This window comes from Ptychodera flava, chromosome 21 (genome assembly GCF_041260155.1).
Source record: "Ptychodera flava strain L36383 chromosome 21, AS_Pfla_20210202, whole genome shotgun sequence".
Lineage (NCBI taxonomy): Eukaryota > Metazoa > Hemichordata > Enteropneusta > Ptychoderidae > Ptychodera > Ptychodera flava.
The window spans coordinates 14,472,011-14,491,940 of record NC_091948.1 but is presented as its reverse complement, the minus strand read 5'-3'; the positions used below and the strand labels follow the sequence as shown (position 1 = coordinate 14,491,940).

The 19,930-nt window shown below is 35.0% G+C and overlaps 1 protein-coding gene and 1 pseudogene across 1 annotated transcript; both read left to right on the top strand.

Moving 5' to 3' along the window:
- LOC139121490 (fibrillin-2-like) overlaps positions 1-5,710 on the top strand; it is a 24,220-nt pseudogene extending 18,510 nt beyond the window's left edge.
- Positions 4,078-19,930, top strand: LOC139122156 (fibrillin-2-like). Its single transcript, XM_070687573.1, has 7 exons — positions 4,078-4,108; positions 5,588-5,710; positions 11,468-11,593; positions 12,089-12,205; positions 14,391-14,516; positions 18,356-18,568; positions 19,796-19,930. Exons 1-7 carry the CDS (start codon positions 4,078-4,080, stop codon positions 19,891-19,893), a joined length of 834 nt encoding a protein of 277 aa, XP_070543674.1. The 3' UTR covers positions 19,894-19,930.

Sequence of the window (19,930 nt, the reverse complement as noted above, 5' to 3'; positions counted from 1 at the left end):
CTAAAGGAAACAGAATTCTTCCAATTAGCCCAGAAAAGAACATGGATATTGAAATGTAATATAAATGATTCACATGTAGAAAGATAGAAAATATAGTGTTATCCCCGTATAAAGTCAGCTAATCTGAAGTCTATTCTAATCCTATCATCCCATTTCCATTTATAATTATCAAGCCAGCCCATTGGTAACATTGGAATTTACCAAAGGTTGGTGGCGTGAGAGACTTAAATGTTTTCTGCTAACATTGTGTAGGCATATGAATCTGTTGAGGAATGACGCTTGCTAATCTGCAGTCCTAAAGGATGAGTAGAGATTATGGTTTTGTACTTTGCCAAAGATGAATAATGGATGATGGAAAAGCATGAAATGTCCGTTTATTAAACTATCCTGCAAGAAATCAAAGTCGCTTCATACCAAAGTCTTTTCCAGTTTTATACTTTTGATGATATTTTTTGAATGTCAGTCACATTAAGGAACCAGCATACTAAGTTTCAACCAAATCTAGCCTGTGGTTACAAAACTTAAGCATTTGCAGGATTCTGCCTTTTTTTTACCTCATTCGCATATTTTGACGCTAACATGTTTATTTGAATAAGTTTGCATCTCCATCCCTGGGTGCATCTCTATACACAAAATTGTAAGATGGTAGGTAATTGCTGCAGTTTTTTTAGTTTTTGATGTGGACGGACATACAGACAGACATTCATACATGAATACATACAGACAAACATGCAGATGCCAGTGACTTATCAGATAAGTTCTCTTTGGTATATATACACATATTAAAATATGAGCTAAAAATACTATAAATCACTTCAAATGTTAATTTAAAGCTAATGAGGCCTAAATCTTGGCAACACTTCTAGTTTTATCCATTAAAGGGCCCGTACCTGTAAGTTTTGATGTTTTTTTTAACTACATTTTGTTTTAATGTCAACTATGATTCTTACCCTCCCATCCAGGCATGTTGAAATACGGAGTTTCGAGCTTGTCAGCTCAGCCTTTACATGTGTAGACTAGATTGTTATTGTTGACAAGAGAAGTCTGGTCCAAATTATAATTAAAAATGTAAATAATAACTGTGCATTTAAACATGCGATGTTGACAACCTACATAGTTGATGTCCAACATGCTTTAGAGTGTAGAACAAGACATGTTTAGTTAAATTTGTTCAAATTTGTATTTTGGGGACAATTTTCTCCCATTTTGGTCAAATATAATCTTCTCTGAAACTGGGAGTTTAATTGCTTTGAAACTTTATATTCATATCCCTAGGGGCAACCTTTGTTGAGAGTCTTCAAATTAGGATAAAATTTTCATATTTGTATTTTTGGGGCAATTTTGCCTACTTTTGGTCAAAAAATTATTTTCTCTGAAACCTTGTAACACCATTACATACTTCACCTTACCATGGTATTTGATGGACGGTGCATCAAAAGTGTTCAGATACTTGACATGAATATTACAAGCTAAGGCCCATAGAAGCTATTAAATATTGTACATACACTCACCTGGGCCTGCCACATCAACTGAATAAGGGCAAAGTGTCATTGACACTATTTTTGTAGTGTCTGACAGTCTATTAAATGCAGTTTCTAGCTCTACTTGCAAATTGTGTCGACATGCCAAATGTTTAACCTGATAAGACAGCTTGTATATATGGAATGTCGGTTGTTGTCGTTGACAGGTGAATTCTAGTCATCATTAACATTAATTCATCTTCTGTAATATTATACACATATTGACTGATATGTGTTTTACAACACACCTCATCCGCTGTCATGCATAAGAAAGTACCATAAGCTTACACAAAACTTAAATGTTGGAGTCACAGGTTCGACAAGAAAAAGTTTTCCCTGACAGTGTTGCAGTACTTCTGCAAAACGTTCAATGCACCTTTGATTATCATTTTTGTCCATTTCAAGTCCTTGTTGGAAACCAGAGCATTAAGTTCTTCAGTAAGTAGGATAAACCGAGAAATTTCTTGACTGTTGATTCGCCTGGCCGCAGACGACATCTTTGTTTACATTCCAGTTTGCGCAAGCGTAAATGTCGTTTTTGAAGTCAGCGAGCATCATTTTCAGAACTGATGCCCTGCAGGCAACAGTTCTACACAAAGAGAGCTCATCCCACGTGACTATCTATTGATGAATTAGAACATAGACTGTGGATGAGGTGTGTCATACATATATATTGTACATAGTATATTGTGTTAACAAGGCTTATAGCTTGCATTTCAACATTTTCTTGCAAGAAGAATGTAAAAACTTATTTCTCTCATTGAACAAAAGGAAAATGTTATCAAAGGTTACTGCTATTGACCCATTAAAGCTGCCTGATATGTTACATAGCATAAAAATCTTACTAGGAACAAACTTTTTTATACATCTCCCCTGTAGGCATTAGCAATTGTTCATTGACTTTGATGCATTGCAGACCTGTGGTCAAAGTTTGCATTTCTTTCATGCTTTGAGGAAGAACCTCCAAGACATCTGTTGCAGTAAGACCTTCTGAGTAGAAGATAGATATTCATAAGCCCTTGTGGCCGTCAGCCAAATTGGTGTGTTCTTTACATTAGCCAATTAGGTCACTAAATCCTTTATCAGTATTCTTCTACAAGGCATATTGCATAACATGTTGAATAATGGTAGCAATCTAAGAGGTATAGAGAAAAACTTCAGAGTAGGCTCTCTGTAGGAAAAAAAATCAACAGACCTCACTTCTTTGATCAAACTTTTGAGTGAGATTGATGATGATCAGTGAATTAATTCAAAAAATGTACCAAAACGGTCAATCTATCTTGTTTCTCAAAGACCCACTATACAATGCACACTGAGGCAAGGATATTTGCACATAAACAACTACAAACCCTGGAGTGAGCTTGTTCATGGCTAACATGTTTTCAGAATCCTTTGCTGTACTTTACTGACTGCTATAGAAACTCTGATTGTATGTGGACATACCATTGGGAAAACAGTTTATACAGTTTGTGCAGTTTTGGATGTCTCACAGTGGTGTGATGTTTGAATTACACCAGATGTCTGACCTTTCCATTTAGACCCTGTCTCACCCTGTAACCTTTCAATTTAAAGTCCATTTTTGCTTATGTGAATTTGTTTGCAGACAGTTCCTGCATCAAGGACAGCAGTTGAACTCAGATTTTGCTTTAACTATGAATTTCTTGAATCCTATTGGTTAAAATTGAATTTAAAGTAAATTACAAAGTTTGTTCATTGAATGAGTTCTTTATTGGCTAAATTGGTTCCACATTTGAAAAATGAATGTAATTGCTTAGCAGTAGTTTGCTGATCGTCTTCAAAGTGAAAATATTTATTGTTTCCATGTACTTGCAACTCACTTTTCACTATCTTACTTTGTAAACAGCACTCATTGCCATAAGATGAATGTGTATTGTTCATTTAAGTGTCTCACTCTCAATGATAGAGCATCTACCTGTCTATGTGGCTGTAGTGTTTTGAGCATGAGAAATTGTTTATTGCATTTTTTGAGAGTGTAAATTCACAACAAAATCACTCAATTTTGCACCATCTCATAACACTACTTTTTGATTAGTATCATAAAGGCACAGTTTCTGTAAACTACAGAACAAGAAGTTGTACAGATGTAAACCTGGTGCTACGTACTTTTGAATGTCTGAATTCATGGAACTATCCAAGAATTGCCATTTTATGAAGTTAAACTTTTAACTCACTTAAAACATAGCTTTATTGAAATAAAAATAACTCACTTAATATAGTAAGTGGCAAGTGAAACTTATAATTGATAATTGTAGCAAGAGTTACGATTACAGTTCCAAGTTTCAAATGAGCCAATTGCACTATTTTAATCTACAAATTACCTTGTTTTGTATCATTTTGCAAAATACTGCTTCACTAAATCATTCTGCAAATTTTATTTATCTTCTACAAAGTATATAGCATCAAGTTTCTCTGTGTAAAGCACCTGTTGCTAAATCTATTGAACGTAAGATATCAGAAAGTATTAATTCCTCTTTTAATTCTAACTGAGGAAAATTTTCTCAGTGCTATAATATTTGCGGAAATTTTAATAGGAAGTATGGATAATTTGATACAGAGTATTAACGGATGTACTGACAAAGTCACATGCTTACACAGGTTCTATTTTCAACTACTTGCCTTTGTTTAAGTAGGAAAAGGGATGCAGTATTCAAAATTGCAGGGTCATTTACATCATCATTCTTTTTTTCACCCTGGCATCAAGCCAAAGTCTGTCCTTTCACCCCTATATTCCTGATGTATTGATTCAGCGAGGCCCCTTGAGATTGTTGGCCGAGACCACACAGTAGTGGTTAAAGGGTGTAACCTTGCAAGGATTTTCTCATTTGTAAGCTTCAAGGTTGAATGCACGAATTCTTAAGTTCTGTTTTTTTGAAAAAATGAGAAAGAAAGGGAGAAGACGGGTTAATACCAAAGATTAGTAGAATCAAAGAAGATCTGATTTACAGCTTAATTCAAGTTTCCTTCTGTGCATAGTGCAAAAAGTGTGCATCAAGTGCTCTGATGATGCATTCAGATTAATTTGTTTTGGTGTTTGAAATGAAGGCCTGTTTCAAAATGTAAAGTTTAAAATTCAAGCTTTGAGTATTTGTGAACATTGTTAAGTGATCCACTTCACATGGAATGACCAGGGATGTTCTTGTTTGAACTCATTCCAGTTTTAGTAGCATATCATGCAATGTTACAAAGACTTGTATTAATCATAGACTGTAGATAGACAGTCGAGGGGGAATTCCCCCTATACTGTCTATGTATTAACAGTGTCTAGGAAGTAAGATTTATGATGATGGGTTTCTGTATATTTAATGATTTCACCAGCTTAGTGTTTACCCTTTAATAAACCTTGCCATGTTTTACAAATAGCATAACCTCCATACATGTAAGATTTGTGAATAAATAGTGTCTGTTACAGTACTTGAAATTGAGGGTGATGATGGAGACAAGGCAGTCTGGGAATATTTTCTCAAGTTTTTGCAACATTGAGGAATTTGCTTTCCATATGGACTACTTCTAAAATCTCAAGCACTTACTTTGATTGAAAGCAGGTGCTGTTTTAACGCTATATCGTGTCCCAAAATACTGTAAGTGTAAGCAGGAAAACAGGGCAAATGCCGAGATAAGAAATCTAGATGTAATTCCAATGTGTTATTTTAATAAGGTTTCTCCACAGCATCAAAGTAACATTGTCCTGAAACAATATGCAATTCAATTTAAAGTTTTAGAAATTTAAAGTTTACAGTTCGAAGGAATCGTTTTTATATTTCAAGTACTGTTTACTAGCTAGTTTGAATAGGAACAAATTCCTCCATTTTTCATGACTTATTAAGTGAAATTATCATCAGATAGCATCTTTTGTCGAAACGGTATTCTAATAATTATGCCTTGTTGACAATACACAAATCTCCAAATTTAAATACTTCAGTGAATCTCTACAGTTGGCTACTCCAACAATACTCTACTTCAGTATTTTAGCCAACTAGATATTACTTTTTTGCAAAATATAAGCAAAATAACCTACTAATATGTGTAAGTATTTCCTTCCTTTTCAGATATTGATGAATGTGCTCTTGAAAACATTTGTGCCAATGGAAATTGTGAGAACACAGTAGGTTCCTTCTTTTGTACTTGCAGAAGTGGCTTTCGTGTGAGTAGTGACGGAAGAACATGTGAAGGTAAGCCACTTTTATTTCAAGGAATTTGGTTCGTGCTAACCAAAGTAGACATCTTCATGGAAAAAAGCATCTTTAATAAGTAAATTCTAGTTGTATATAAGACTCTTGATAATATGATAATATTTATTTTGGTGAAAATAATATGAATGTACAAGTAATTTGTACTTTGTAATGTTTGGAAATGTATACCAATGGAGTACTTGGCCCATTTTCCTAAATAGTGTTTGTTTGGTTTTTTCAGTGAGTACTCATGTCTCCAGCTCCACATAATTTGCTACCAAAAATAAATTATATTGCAAGTGCAGTTTCAGTATATATATTGATTGGATGAACAAAACCTGCCCTTCCCAGAACAGTCCAATTGCAGGATGAATTCATTCTATTGCAGAAGTATACAGTATTTCAGAGCAGATGGGGACCTGTTCAATGCAGATGCGCCAAAGTTCTCTGATAATAGAAAATTGCATAGAGAGGCTTTTCCTGTGCAAGCCTTTTATGTTTACAGTTCTTATGTAAAATAGCACAGCACACTATGGGAAGTGTGGTTCTTTGTAGTGACATTAATGTTTCGACATTGATTGACCAAACATTTACCACAGTAAAAAATTTATTACGGTACTTCCAAAAAGAATAGATGGGTGAGATGTTCTGCTCAGCTTCATTTGTACAGTGCAACACTACTAAAGTATTATTGAGGTTGAGAATTGTGAAAAAAAGACTACAAACATTAGCTGTGTGTATGCATTGCAATAATGTGTGTCTATTTTGCTATCATGTTTGTTATTTCCCCTTTCCCTATTTCCATACCCATTGTTTGGCTTCAGATTTCCAATGTTGTTGAATTCAACCAAAGCCCACTTGTTGGAGGTGTCCAAGACACCAGTAAAAGCAGTCAAGGATACTGGTGGCAGTTTCTCCATCCGGTGATATTTCAATCAAGTAGAGTGCTCATTGTACGATAACCAGATCCTGCATGGGATCATTTGTACAGGAAATATCATGAAGGGAGTGTGTCAGGGGTCAAGGAATTACCAGCTTCTGCAGACATGTTTATCCACGACTGCAGACAATTGTGAAGTCGATGGAACTGGTGTCAGCAACTACTGTATAGTCTGTCACCTCTGAACCTCACTCACTCAAACAAAAGCTAATGTACAAAAGTAGTAAAAATAGACCTCAGACCTAACAGTCAGTTTTTCAGGGATTACCGGCATAAATAAAGGAAGAGAATTTGACCTACCAGTGTACTAGCCCTTCTAGACTTTTGTTTTGTTACAGAGCAGTGTTTTGCATTTGGGATCTTGGGTGAAATAATAGAACTGTACGTTGATAGTCTCAGTGCAGCTAATCTGTTCTTTGTTATGAAGATTTGATGTCTTTTTGGAAAAGGTAGATTTTTGTACCATTTGTTTCTTTGGAGAAATATTAGACAGAGTTTTTGATGCTGTTGTGTTGAGACTAATACCAATTTACTATTTATAGACTACAATAGTTAATTCAAAGGAGAGACAGTTAAATCATGCATGTAAGTACATTCATGATGATAACTCTGTTGAATAGCAGCCAGTGCAGAGCCTTGGGGTATGAGACTTTCGCCCAGAATTAGGAAGGGATGATTACGTTGTAGTCTTTGAAAGAGAGTGCATGCAGGAATGAAACTTTTCGATCTCCCTGAAATTCGATTGATGGTTACGGTTGCAGTTCTTGAAGGATAATATGCCAAGTTTCCATCTCTGTTATCCAGTAAGGTTCAATCACCAACAATCTCATGTCAAGTCAAAGAACTCCATGGTTCAGCTAACTATATTTGTTTATTTGCTCTTCTGTACATAATATTCTCTTCAAGTTGTAAAAAACAAAAGCAAGCTACGTTTTGAGGTAAATCTTTTCTCATCTGACTTCACATGCTTCACATGTATGCACAGCAGCTGATATAAGGCAGTTAACCCTTTCACTACCATGATAATTGGCCCAAACCCATAATTTTCATGGTGAGTGTTGACTTGTCATTGACCTATGTGGGATGAAAAGGTATATCAGAAAGTATATCTCTAACATTTCACTAGCCATTAGTTAAATGCATGAGAGTGGCAAAATTGGCCACAAAGCCTTTTGCCCAGATGAACATATTCCCATAGATATTGGCAGACAGTGCATTTTGATTACAAGTTAATAAATGGGAAATCCCTAGTCTTTGACCAAAGAATGAGTTACATCCCTGTTGTGCCTTAGTGTTCAGGACAAATTGGACCCAAGACTTGGAGTTCCTTCATGTGTGGCATATCCCATTAATTAAGAGCATGAATACTTATTCATTTTATGGAGAGAGGCCAATGAAAGTTAAAATAAAGTGTACAGGTTTTCTATCAAGTCACATCTAAAGCTTGATGGGAAACAAGTGAATCGTTCAATAAATTTACATTACAAGGTGTGGAATCCTAGGAATGCTTATTTTGTCTACAGAATGCATGGTCTAACCTCTTTATATTTTTACCTCTTTTACCTGATATTAGAGGTCTCTGTAAATGCAATTTGCAAATAAGATTGACGCGCCAAAAATTTATTGATAATGTCACTGATGTGAAACTTTTCACATATTTGATGTAACCTACCTAGCTTCCTTTTCTCGTGGATGCCAGCACTCCTTATGATGAAGTTTTCTGTTTGAGTGGATTTCCAATAAGTGGGGTTGAGTGGTGTACTACATCAAGGAAATCACAGTGAAACTGAAAGCATCATTTTCAATCTGTCACAGTGGGCATCTAAACTGGCAGTCATGGTGGCCACACATATAGTAATCCTGTTTAATACATATGTAGAAGCCATTTCAATCCCTACAAAATCTCATAGGGCCAAGAATTCTGTCAATCAGTTTAAACACAGAGTTGGACCTAAATCTTTGATGGACTGCAAAGACCCTCAGAGTGAAAGACGAGAGCTACTGTGTCCAAAGGCATAAGCTTTAGCATGTTTAGCGCTTATTTGTCATTTCAACGCTCTTCAAGATAAACTCTCTGAATACTTCTTGTATGACATGTGTACTTCTTCTGATCTAAACGGGTCCTTTGTTGGAGGTAGCTCAACTTTAATATATACAGTGTATATATATATATATATATATATATATATATATATATATATATATATAATATATATATATATATATATATATATATATATATATATATATATATATATATATATATATATATTCAAGATAAACTCTCTGAATATTCTTGTATGACATGTATACTTTTTCTGATCAAAACTTCTGATTTTACAGTAATTGTCACTTCAACTAGCGAGGTTGTATCAAATCTGAGATTCCAATGGCCTAATTTGGCAACCTGCAGGGATATTTGATAACATGAGTATGTGGGTTTTGGCCGGTCTCCAAATTTTCATATGATCCCTATTGTAAACAGCATTGATGGCAGAATTACCTGCAGGCAAATAACTTGCTTACTAATTGAAGCTTAACAGTAAGCCCTAGGATCAAGATTACTTATTTGCAAAGATTGCCATATAGTGTCAGAAGGACTTCCGTATGTGGTAGAAAAAGCTTACAGACTTTCTTTCTCATATTGTGTTTTTACATGATGGCTTAAGGTAGAAGCACCTCTGGACAGACATTCGGACTCTCAAACTTTTGCAATTCTCTTCTGATATACCACATGTGGGGGTTCATTTAAAGCTCTTGATGAAAGGAAACTTTTTAGCGGCTTAGTTTTTCAAAATTCGAAAATTTTCATTTTTCTCCATAGAGTCAACAGTAATAACACACGGATGGCAGCCATTTTGAATCTTGGGTAATTTGTTTCTCTAGTACCGAAATTTGCACGGTGACCCCCTATTTTTATTCTTGATTTTGAAAGAGAGTGATTGAAAGATTCCTTTAGGAAAGTTAGAGCAAAAGTTTAAGTCTTTTACTTTCGAGGTGCATACTACCTTAAAATAACTGTAAGATTTGCTGACTGTTTAATTTGTAAGATAATGGAAAACACAAAGATGGTGTGTGGCTTGTTACAGCCAGGAACATAAAGCCTAATCTTAACAGTTCTGTAATTTGAACTTAAGCATAAATTAGTATAATTACTTAAAAGAAATGTATGAATTCACATGTGATCAAAAAAACTACACCCAAACATAAACACAAGAGATAAAAGCATGCATAAGCTGCATTGACAAGTTGAACACCAGATATTTCAGTGGCCTTTGGGGAGTGGAACAAAAAACTATTTTGTAACATAACATCAATACTGTAAATGCACAAAAAGTTAAGTTGTCATTTCAGTTTAAAATATACATCCTGAAAGCTGAAAGGAAAGGAAAAGTTTAATTTTTGATTGTCAGAAAACTAAGATGGTGAAAACTTTACGTATTCTAAGAGCTTCAAATGATCCCCGCCAGAAGTAGACTAGAAAAGAATTGTAAAACTAAAGAGTGTCCGAATATCTTTCCACTAAGGGTATTCACCCTTAAGACACTCAGATAAGACATGCAGTGAGACATTTCTGATGCTGATCGAATTTGTATATTGCTACTCTATTGCTCTTTGTTGTTGTACATTGGTATTCCCTCTCAGGCTGTGAACTAACTACAGATTTAAAAATGAATGAATCTTAACTAAATTCCAGTTTCTGTCGATTGTGCATGACTGAATGATGAGAGTGCTCTGTAATTTGTGAACTTTTTGGTGAAAGGATACAATAAGTGAGAGCCTGTTTTATGAAGGTGTTTTCCTATGGTAGTAATGTGGCACTCTTTTTTGAGCTTTCAAATCCTTGTATGCAACTTCAATTAAAGTAATTAAAATGATTCATAGTTTAAACCACAGGTTTTGATGGTTTTTGGTTCAGTTGATGTCTAATGGTTTAGATTTTGAATGTTCTAATTATCTTAATACACCTTGAATGTGATCCTAATTGATCTTAGTAGGCGGAACCAACTTTAATTTCAGATTCAATTTGTGAACCAGCTGAGTAATTGGGATCATCAACAATCAAAGCCCTCTTTCTCAGAATTTAATTAGATCGTCAACCATAACAGGAGACGAAATTCCATCGCCTTAGCAGCAACATTAATTATACCATGAATTGTACCGAGGTCTAGTATTGTATTCATGTGAGGCTCATTTCAATAGCTAACATCCTCACCTTTGTTTGCTTCAAGTAGCTTAAGTCTCAGCTATTCTTACTTAATGCAATCCACTGTTGTGTAAATGACCTGCCATGGTGCAAAAAAGAAAACAAATTGGAAATGCCTTTTGCCGTCAGCTACCTTATTTCACTTGGTTTTAAGCTGCCCCTTTAGAGTGTTGGATAAAAAGCACTTGATTGAATTGATAAAGAGAGACTTAATTACGTTTTGTATATTTGCATAATTGTAAGAAACAAACACTTTCACCTTAAACTGGAAAGAAAAATGTCAACTCATAAATGTAACTGTTAGGAGGTTATAGCGAGGGGATGACAGAATACGTGTTTCCATACATTTTCAAATTAAAATGAAATGAACAATGTATTTGTAATATTTTCTTCCATTTATCCTTGGGAAAATATACCAGTATATCTTGTCTAAGTCATGGAGAATAGAAGGAGCAAGGATGACACAGCCATTGTGTAATTTGTAATTTCTACAGCTGATAATACTTTTGAAATTTGTTGAAAGTTGTGTAATATCTGACCATGAAGTGTGTGTAGGTATGCATTTGCATGTATACACATATTTAGCTGTGTTTTTCATTGTTTTCTTCAGATAATGATGAATGCAGAGATAACCCAAGGATATGCCGGTTTGGCCAGTGTCTTAATATCCCTGGAAGTTACAACTGTAATTGTGATTCTGGTTATCAGCGATCACCAGACGGAAAATACTGTTTAGGTAAGAGTTGAGTCAGTTTTTTTATATTGTCAGTTCTTGCGTAAAGTTACATCAGCCTTGCAAGACAAATATATCCGCTAGGACAAACTTCGATCTTGCCTGATATAATGCAAAAGTACTTGTTAAAGTACGGTAGTAGGTTTACTTATTTGTTCTTTTAGGTATGAATTTTTACAAACAACAAAAGTAGGTTTAATGTGGACATCAAAATACTTTTCTAACTTATTCAAGGAGACATAATTGAACTTTTATCATCAAAAATGCAGATACCTTTCATCATGTCTATTTGCCTAGGTGCATGTGTATGTGTGGATGTGGGAAATGATGTCTTAGAGAACATCTTATATCGCATCTCTTTATGTGAACAGTTGGATGACCCAGGTGTTCATTCTTAAAGTTAATACATGATGAGTAACAAGATTTGAATATTTGTCAACATGCTCCATAGAAAAGCAGTTCACTTACCCAAAAATTATCTTGATGTTTATGTTTCAGATACAATTGAATGTGAGAGTACAGGGATGTGCAAAAATGGACGCTGCATCCCCTTCAATGGTGAATTCCGTTGTGAGTGTAATGATGGATTTACACTTACATCTAAGGGATGTGAAGGTAAAAATATTTTAATGAAGACTTCCTTTAAATAGAGGCACTTGCTTAACTTCAAGACTTAATAACCTGCAGTGTTTGATATCTCTTCGTTATTTTCAACTCACAACATTGTAGACATTTATTTGATGTGACAATAGTTCCATAAAAAGTACGTAAGTTTAATTAATGAAGTTGCTCTGTATTAGAAAGAAATAGTCTTACACTTTTTAGCTTTGCTGTCAGGGACGTGAAGCTTATCTAATGTAGATATGTGGCGGTGTCCATCATTCGGAGTCAGTCAACTTATTACATTCCAGGCTTCTTCAAAACAGCCAATCCAATTCCTTTAATATTTTGAGTACAGGTCTCCAGGGATGACCTTAATCAGATTTGTTCAAAGTTTGATGAAATATGCAAATTGTAATTTTTAGGCAAATTTTGCTATTTTTGGGCAAAAATCTTCTTCTCCTTAATTGCTGGTCAGACAGCTTTAATATTTGGTATACAGGTCCCTAACAATGACCTTACATAGATTTGTTCAAATTGTGATGAAATATGTAAATTTGTATTTTCAAGGCAATTTTTGTCGCTTTTGGTTAACAAATTTTTAAAATCTTCTCCTTCTTCAAAACTGCTCATCAGAGAGCTTTAATATTTGGGATATACATGTAGGTTTCTTGGGATGACTTCTTTCAGATTTGTTCAAATTATGCAGAAATATGCAAATATGTACTTTCAAGGTAGTTTTTGTCGTTTTTGGTCTAGAATTTTTTCCACCGAAAAAGCTTGTCTGATAGCTTTGATACTTGGTATACAGTTTCATAGGGATGATATAAATGTGATATATTATAATTAAGATGAAATCTGCAGTTTTGTATTTTTAGGGCAATTTTTGCCATTTTTGTCAAAAACTTTGTTTCTTTAAAAAAGTTCTCATCTGATAACTTTGATATTTGGTAGACATGTTCCTAGGGATGATCTCAATGTGATGTGTTGAAATTTATTATGAAATCTTCACTTGTGTATACTTGCAGCTAATTTCGCATTTTTTTGGGCCATCCTGAAGTGAATTATCAAAGATTTCCTCCATCAAAACATGTGTCACAAATAGTTAGTCTCTACATAATACAGCAAAACTCTATCAACCCTTAGGTCGCTTGTTCACATACTTTTTTGAGGTTAGAGATAGGGTACAGAAAATCTTCACAAGTTTTAGGCCTATGGAAAGAGTTGTATCTCTTTCTACATTCCTCATGCAATGCGATTTCCTATAGAAGGTTACTGTAATGTTTTCAGGCGACCAACCATCGGTTGCCCACACCTGACCTTAGCTACTTCATCATGTACCTAGCAGATACAAATAGAAAATGGGATGTATAAACATCAAGCAAAATGCTAGATGAATGCATTTTGCTCAAATAATATGTATTTTAAATATTTCATGCAACAATGTATAAGACCTGCACAAAAAAATGTGGAAAGGGTATTCATTGATGAAATGTCAAATAATGTTTGTTCTATGATGTAGTCAAAGGACATATGGACATCAATCAGTGTCTGCAGGCTCCTTGGAGGAAGTCCTTGAATTTTCAGTCCTCCTGGAAAGTCCTTGAAAAGGCCTTAAAATCGAAATTGAGTCCTGGAAAATTGTGGAAAATTGATAAGCAACCAGGAATTCAAACGGATGAAATGATCGGTCATGATATCAAAAATATAATAGAGAAAATGATGTGTAAGAATGATTTATCGTAAAAATGATACCTTGTCAATGGCATTTTGGACCCAAGAAAGTTGAAGATTTGCTGAAACAGTCCTTTCAATTCCTTGAATTTTAAATGACTTTTGAATTTATTGACCATGAATTCAATACCAGATTATTTTTGTAATATGGTATTTCAAGGACCTGAGAATGATGAAAAAGTCGCCTCCCATCAAGTTCAACAAGCTGAACTGTTCAATGTAGTGTTCCTTACAGTTTTCAATCGGAATGAACTTCTCCAATTTCAATATTCAAGTGTATCATCGAAGGAAATATTACTGTGTTTGATGCAATGCTGCTACAAAATCTACCCTTCATTAGACATGAGGAATTGTTTCTGAGATAAACAGGTACACTCTGTGGGAAAGAAATCTGATTTAATCTGTAGCCCATAATGCTAATTAATTAGACTGTTGTTGTTCATATTAATATCATATTATTTTCCAGATGTAAATGAATGTTTGGAAGAGGCTGATATTTGTGACAATGGATTCTGTCAGAATAATCCTGGGAGTTTCACCTGCAGATGTTACCCTGGCTTTGAACTCGCCCCCAATGGACGATACTGTAAAGGTATAGTATGACGACTTTCATACGTTTGACTTTGTTTTTTGCAGTTTCATAATCAGTTGTCACTTAATAGGATGTGATGCGTACAGAGCGTATCTCGCCCAGCAAGACAAGGTATAAACTTTACCTGATGTCATGCCAACAAATTAGGTACACAAGTGTACTGAGCTGTATCTTGATCATCTCAGAAGTGTGGTCTGTATTCTAGTCTTCATTCCACTTTCAGTTTTCCTTGCATTATTCTGGTTCACAATTTCTATTCACAAGTGAGTGAGAGTGTGAGTTTTTGAACTTTAAGCTGCAGTATACATAAATGTACTCGTAACAGAAGGATGTAAATTTTCTGTCAATGTGTCAGATGAGGTAGCTGTAGTATGTTGTTTTACATGTGATTTACCTTTTTAAGACTGTATGCAAAGGGTGTTAAGTCACAATAATGAGCAATTAGTTGTAGGATTCTTTCAAAAAACCCATTAATCATTCATTTAATGGTGACATGATATGCAAACAAAAGGCTATTTCTTTCTCATTCAAATCAAATGATTACGCCAATTTCACTTTGTAGAATAAAAGTTCCAGCCATATGCTCATACATGGCTCTGTTAAGCGTACAATTTTACTACAGCCAGGTCGTGAGTTACAACAATATCTTATTCAGATAACTAGAAATCAAAGATGTGACAAATCCATCCCATAACAGTCATTTAGGCCGACATTGTACAGACAAAACGTTCAAATGTCAATATTTCTGCCATGCATGTTGTTGGACAAGCAGAAGTGCATCCTCCATTTCACTGCCACCGGTCTCAAAGTCAGGACATATATGTCAAAATGTGACCTTGTGTTACTCTGGCTCTTTATTGGGCGCCAGCGACTGATGTATATTGCAAGCATAAGTCTCGTTCATCTCTTCCCTGGTGGAGCTCAATGACAGCAGTGTCCAGGTACTGGTAAACAGAGTTTATGTTTTGCTTATAGAACTAGGCAAGCATATGAAAAAAGCTGGCTGGTAATGTTCAAATTCTGCTTGCAGAGTAGTGTGTGCAAATAAAGTTCTTCTGGATATTGTGATGTATCAAGTTTGCAGTCATTAATTTTTATGCTAAACTGGCATTCTCTTTCTGTAACACTTTAAACATCCCATATTAGTGCCAGTGGTCTATGTCTGATCCTGTAATTATGTGCAGGGACAGCAAAATTTGAGAAACAAAGGATGAGTTATTGATGCCAATCTCAGAATCAAATATTTCATGACCATTTCCGACTTTGAACATGAAGTCCAAAGATTTGCTCCTGTCATCATTGACTTTCCGCTGAGGAATCCAAAGCAATTAAGGCATGCATAGCACTGGCCTGAACCATATCATATATTTGAAAGTTTTCTATTATGTGCCTATACTCCCTGGTTTAGATCACACAAATGCCAGTGACAAATATTGAATCTGTACAACGGAAAATTCTTTTTAGCTTGGCAAACTCTTCTGAAAGCACCATCGCTTTTCTGTTGATTTCTCATTTCCCTTGCATAATTGCAAGGTCAAATGTTGACCTTTAGAGCTGAAATAACATGCTTAAAGATGTTACAAATGGGAAATGTAACTTGAAATATCACTAAACTTATAGAGAAGTGGGTTTGAATTCAAGTAATAATGATTCACCCATAATTAATGAGAAAAGTGGTGCAGAATTCACTTTAGTGCCATGATCAGGTAGTGCAAAACTTGTTTTGATTTGCTGTGCTAAACTGCCAATCTTTACAGAAAACACCAAATAGAAAGCTATGAATATCTGTAGTGAGGTCTACATCTCACAAAGTAATTCCATCGTATCCTATCTCTGACAAGAGAGGAGATCAGAATAGTAGTTACCACACTTGTACAAGTTAAGACGCAAAGTTTAGTTCTTTAATATGTGATTTCATACTACAAGCATACATGATTGGCATGAACTGAAATTCTAAAAACTGAATTGTTATCACTCAATATGGAAGTATAGTGATTCATTTGTTAATTAATGGTGGTGAGCTGAGCTAAACCACCTGTGGATCTTTTCTCATTTTTTTTAACACTAGTATGTCAGGGAGGGGGAAACATCATTGAATGTGTATTTGTTTCAGATTTTAAAGTCTTAATGCCTCAGTAGGGACCACTAAAAGCAAGTGCATTGTGCCAGCACTGCATATATCACTCTCCACCGTGCCCTGTAATTTGTAATGTTATCCTTGGTATTTTCAGTTTCAAGATCAGACCAAATCCTGTTTTTACATGGTGGTGATGTAGGTTGTTTTCATAGTGAGATTTTTCGTCCACATTTTACATTTTCCACAAACTCACCACTATTAACATCTGCTAGACCAGTATTTTGGCTTTCACAATCACTGATTATGGAGAGAATGTCTGCCTTCATGAAAATCTTTGGCCCTATCCAATCTTCCTTATAGGAAACCAAGGTTGAGAGATGCATAGTAGTACCCACTCAAGACTCTCCTGGGGGTATTTACATTGAGTCTCAGCCCTCATGTTTTGTCATAGTTGCCTTATTATGCATGAGAACAGCACCAGTCACTGACATTCTACCTTATAAACACACATACAAAGCAAGTTGGTCCCGTGTTTTCCAGCACAAATACAATAGATGATGAGGTTCCCCATTGATGTATCAGCAAATGAATAGCATTCCTTGTGACAATGTAGTAGACAGACATTCAACTTGTAGAGTTTGAATCCAATCCCTTAAAAAATACATAGGAATATCAAAAAAATTTGTCGACGTTTTAAATGATTGAGTTTTACAGTTTGAAAATATGAATGTGTAAAATCGTACAATGAAATATCAATTTTGATATAATACTGTGGTGTAGCCACACATTATTTTCCTCTAACAAGTGTGTTTTTGCAAAAAAGGGATATGTACAACAGATTATCCATGATTCGCAGTATGACCATTATCTTTAGGCTATTTTCATAACCAAGAATTTCAGGTCAATGTAACATAGATGTCTTTATTAGAATGCTGGCTATCAAGTGTAAAATGATGAAACAGTTATATTCAGTTGATGATGGTATGCAGGAAAACTGCATTCTTTTGGTTTGCCGGGCCATTCATGTTGTTGATAGTTAGCCTTGTTTTTCTCCTTGCTGGAATGCAATGAATGCCAGTCAGAAGTATTTCCTATTCTGCTATTTTACCTTTAATTGTAGCACACTGAAACAAAAGCATTCCCAGACTTGCACGCCGTGGCATGAACTCTTTGATTGAAAAAATAATAAGCACCAGTCTGCTGCTACAAGTCCTGTAGCTTCAAGCCCAATGGCTATGCCCCATTTACATTTAGCCAGTGATGTGTGAAGTTGAAAGTCTATAGCCTTTCCTGTTCTGTTTGAAATCAATTGAGTCATTATTACAGATAATCACAATAGAGAACTTAGGTAAATAATCTCAAAATACAATAGATTTGATTAAGTTCTCCAAGTCATTAACTCTAAAGGTCTAGCTGTACGGTGCCAATTTTTGTTGTGTATCTGGATGTACTTGAAAAACTGTTGTTTTCGGGAATGGAATTCACTTGTTTAAGTAACAGCGAAACCTCTTTAAAAAATCAAATAGTAGTAAATAGTTTTGCTTGTTTTCTACAAACTGAAGTCTGACCTTTGTAAAGAAGTAGATCATGGCATGAGAGTGCTAAAATATGTGCTTCTTTGTGGATTCACAACAATAGTTGCTCGCTTTATATAACAGAATGGCTAAATAAGTTATATTTTAAAAAAGTAAAATAATGAACAAACGTAAAGAAACTTAAACATTAGTCTGACTGTGATGTTCTTTTAATTTTTGCTTTGCAGAGGCCAGAAAGGGTACTTGCTTCTCTGTTACCGAAGAAGGCTGTGTTGATCCATCTTTGATGATGGTGACAAAATCCTCTTGTTGCTGTTCCATGGTGTCAATGGATAAACCCATGGGATGGGGCAGCCCTTGCTCAAGGTGTCCATCAGAGCAATCTGTGGAGTTTAATCAGCTGTGCAGATTTGGTAATGGCAAAGATGCAGATGGCAAAGGTAAGCTTTGATCTTTCTTCTCTTTGCTGGTCAAAAATTCAGGATCATTCGTTCATACCCTTTGCCTTTCATTATACAACATTTGTGCAAAAGTGACTCTATTCCAGTAGCCAAGTTGTTTGTGAATGTGGAGTTGAAAGGTAGCTCAGACTTCTGAGGCATTTGCAGTCATCCAAGGAACTTTGTTTTGTCACAAATAAAATTTCACTCCACCAGTAAAGGAATGTCATGTATTTATTTCAAGTCATTGCAATGTAAATGTGTCATTGAACACAGTCACAAATGATGTGAATAGATATTAGTAATGCATTAGGCTTCGAATGCTCATGCAAATAACAAATGTGAAATGCTTTACATTGATTCTATGTTGCAGCTTGCTAGCATTTCTAGTGTCCCCAGTCAGTAATTTCAGGATGTGAAAGTTTGTTTGTGTGTGTGTGATTGAGCAGTCCTGCTAAAGTCTTGAATGTTGTTAAGCATTTCTTCCATAGTTTTAGTTCTGCTGCACCAACATGAGCTGATGACAATGTCTGTGTGCCTGTCTGCCTGTATTTTTGTTGTTCTATGTGTTTGTATATCTGTCTAAAGTTCTGCTGATGGATTTTAGTGAAAGTTTTTCACAAATCCATATTAATTAAGAGCTTGAATTTGAGTTTTTGAGCAAGTGACTTTAGCCTTATTGCACAAGTGGATTTGAGCAAGTGCAATATTTCTATAATGATAGGATTATAATTATTTGAACTGGTGAGAAATTTCATGGTTAAAAATTGATTTGAACTATTGGAAGAGCAAATAGATAAGGAATATTTTCAGTACATTATACCCTTTATACTCAAAAGAGCAAAAGTTTGGTATATGTTTGTGATATTTGTCAGAAATTCAGCCATGTTCTTTTCTTGCCTAGAATATGATTAAGTAACTACCATACCCCAAAAGAGAATTGATTTTGTTCTTTTCATGTTTTTGTTTTTCATTTGCTTAAAAATTATGCATGCAGTAGTCGCCGGCATGCTCAATACCCAAGTCTTGTAAACAGTGGCTTATAATAGGCCTTGCTTGCTCACTGCAAATGGCTATGCATTAGCAGCTGTCGCAAAGAAGCTGGTATGATGATGCATACAACAGCTGGAAATTCTCTGTTTGCTTCGTCTTGAAAAGTAAAAATCAGTGCGGCAACTGTACTTTCTGATATTTCCAATTAAGTTCTAAATGTATTATTTTTTTCAGAAATACCATGTACTTCTTATGCCACGGGATTTAATAGTAGGAGATTTCAAATACCAAGTACAAAGGTTGTGAAGTCTTACAATTTACATCCCTATTGATTGCAATATTTAGGTATTTTTATTTTCTGACCCTTTC

What these genes read in the sequence shown, in the direction of transcription:
- LOC139122156 (XM_070687573.1), top strand. Translation starts at nt 4,078, where the DNA reads ATGGATAATTTGATACAGAGTATTAACGGAT. An exon ending in GATACAGAGTATTAACGGAT is followed by an intron (nt 4,109 to 5,587) that starts GTACTGACAAAG and finishes CTTCCTTTTCAG; the next exon opens with ATATTGATGAATGTGCTCTT. An exon ending in AGACGGAAAATACTGTTTAG is followed by an intron (nt 11,594 to 12,088) that starts GTAAGAGTTGAG and finishes TTTATGTTTCAG; the next exon opens with ATACAATTGAATGTGAGAGT.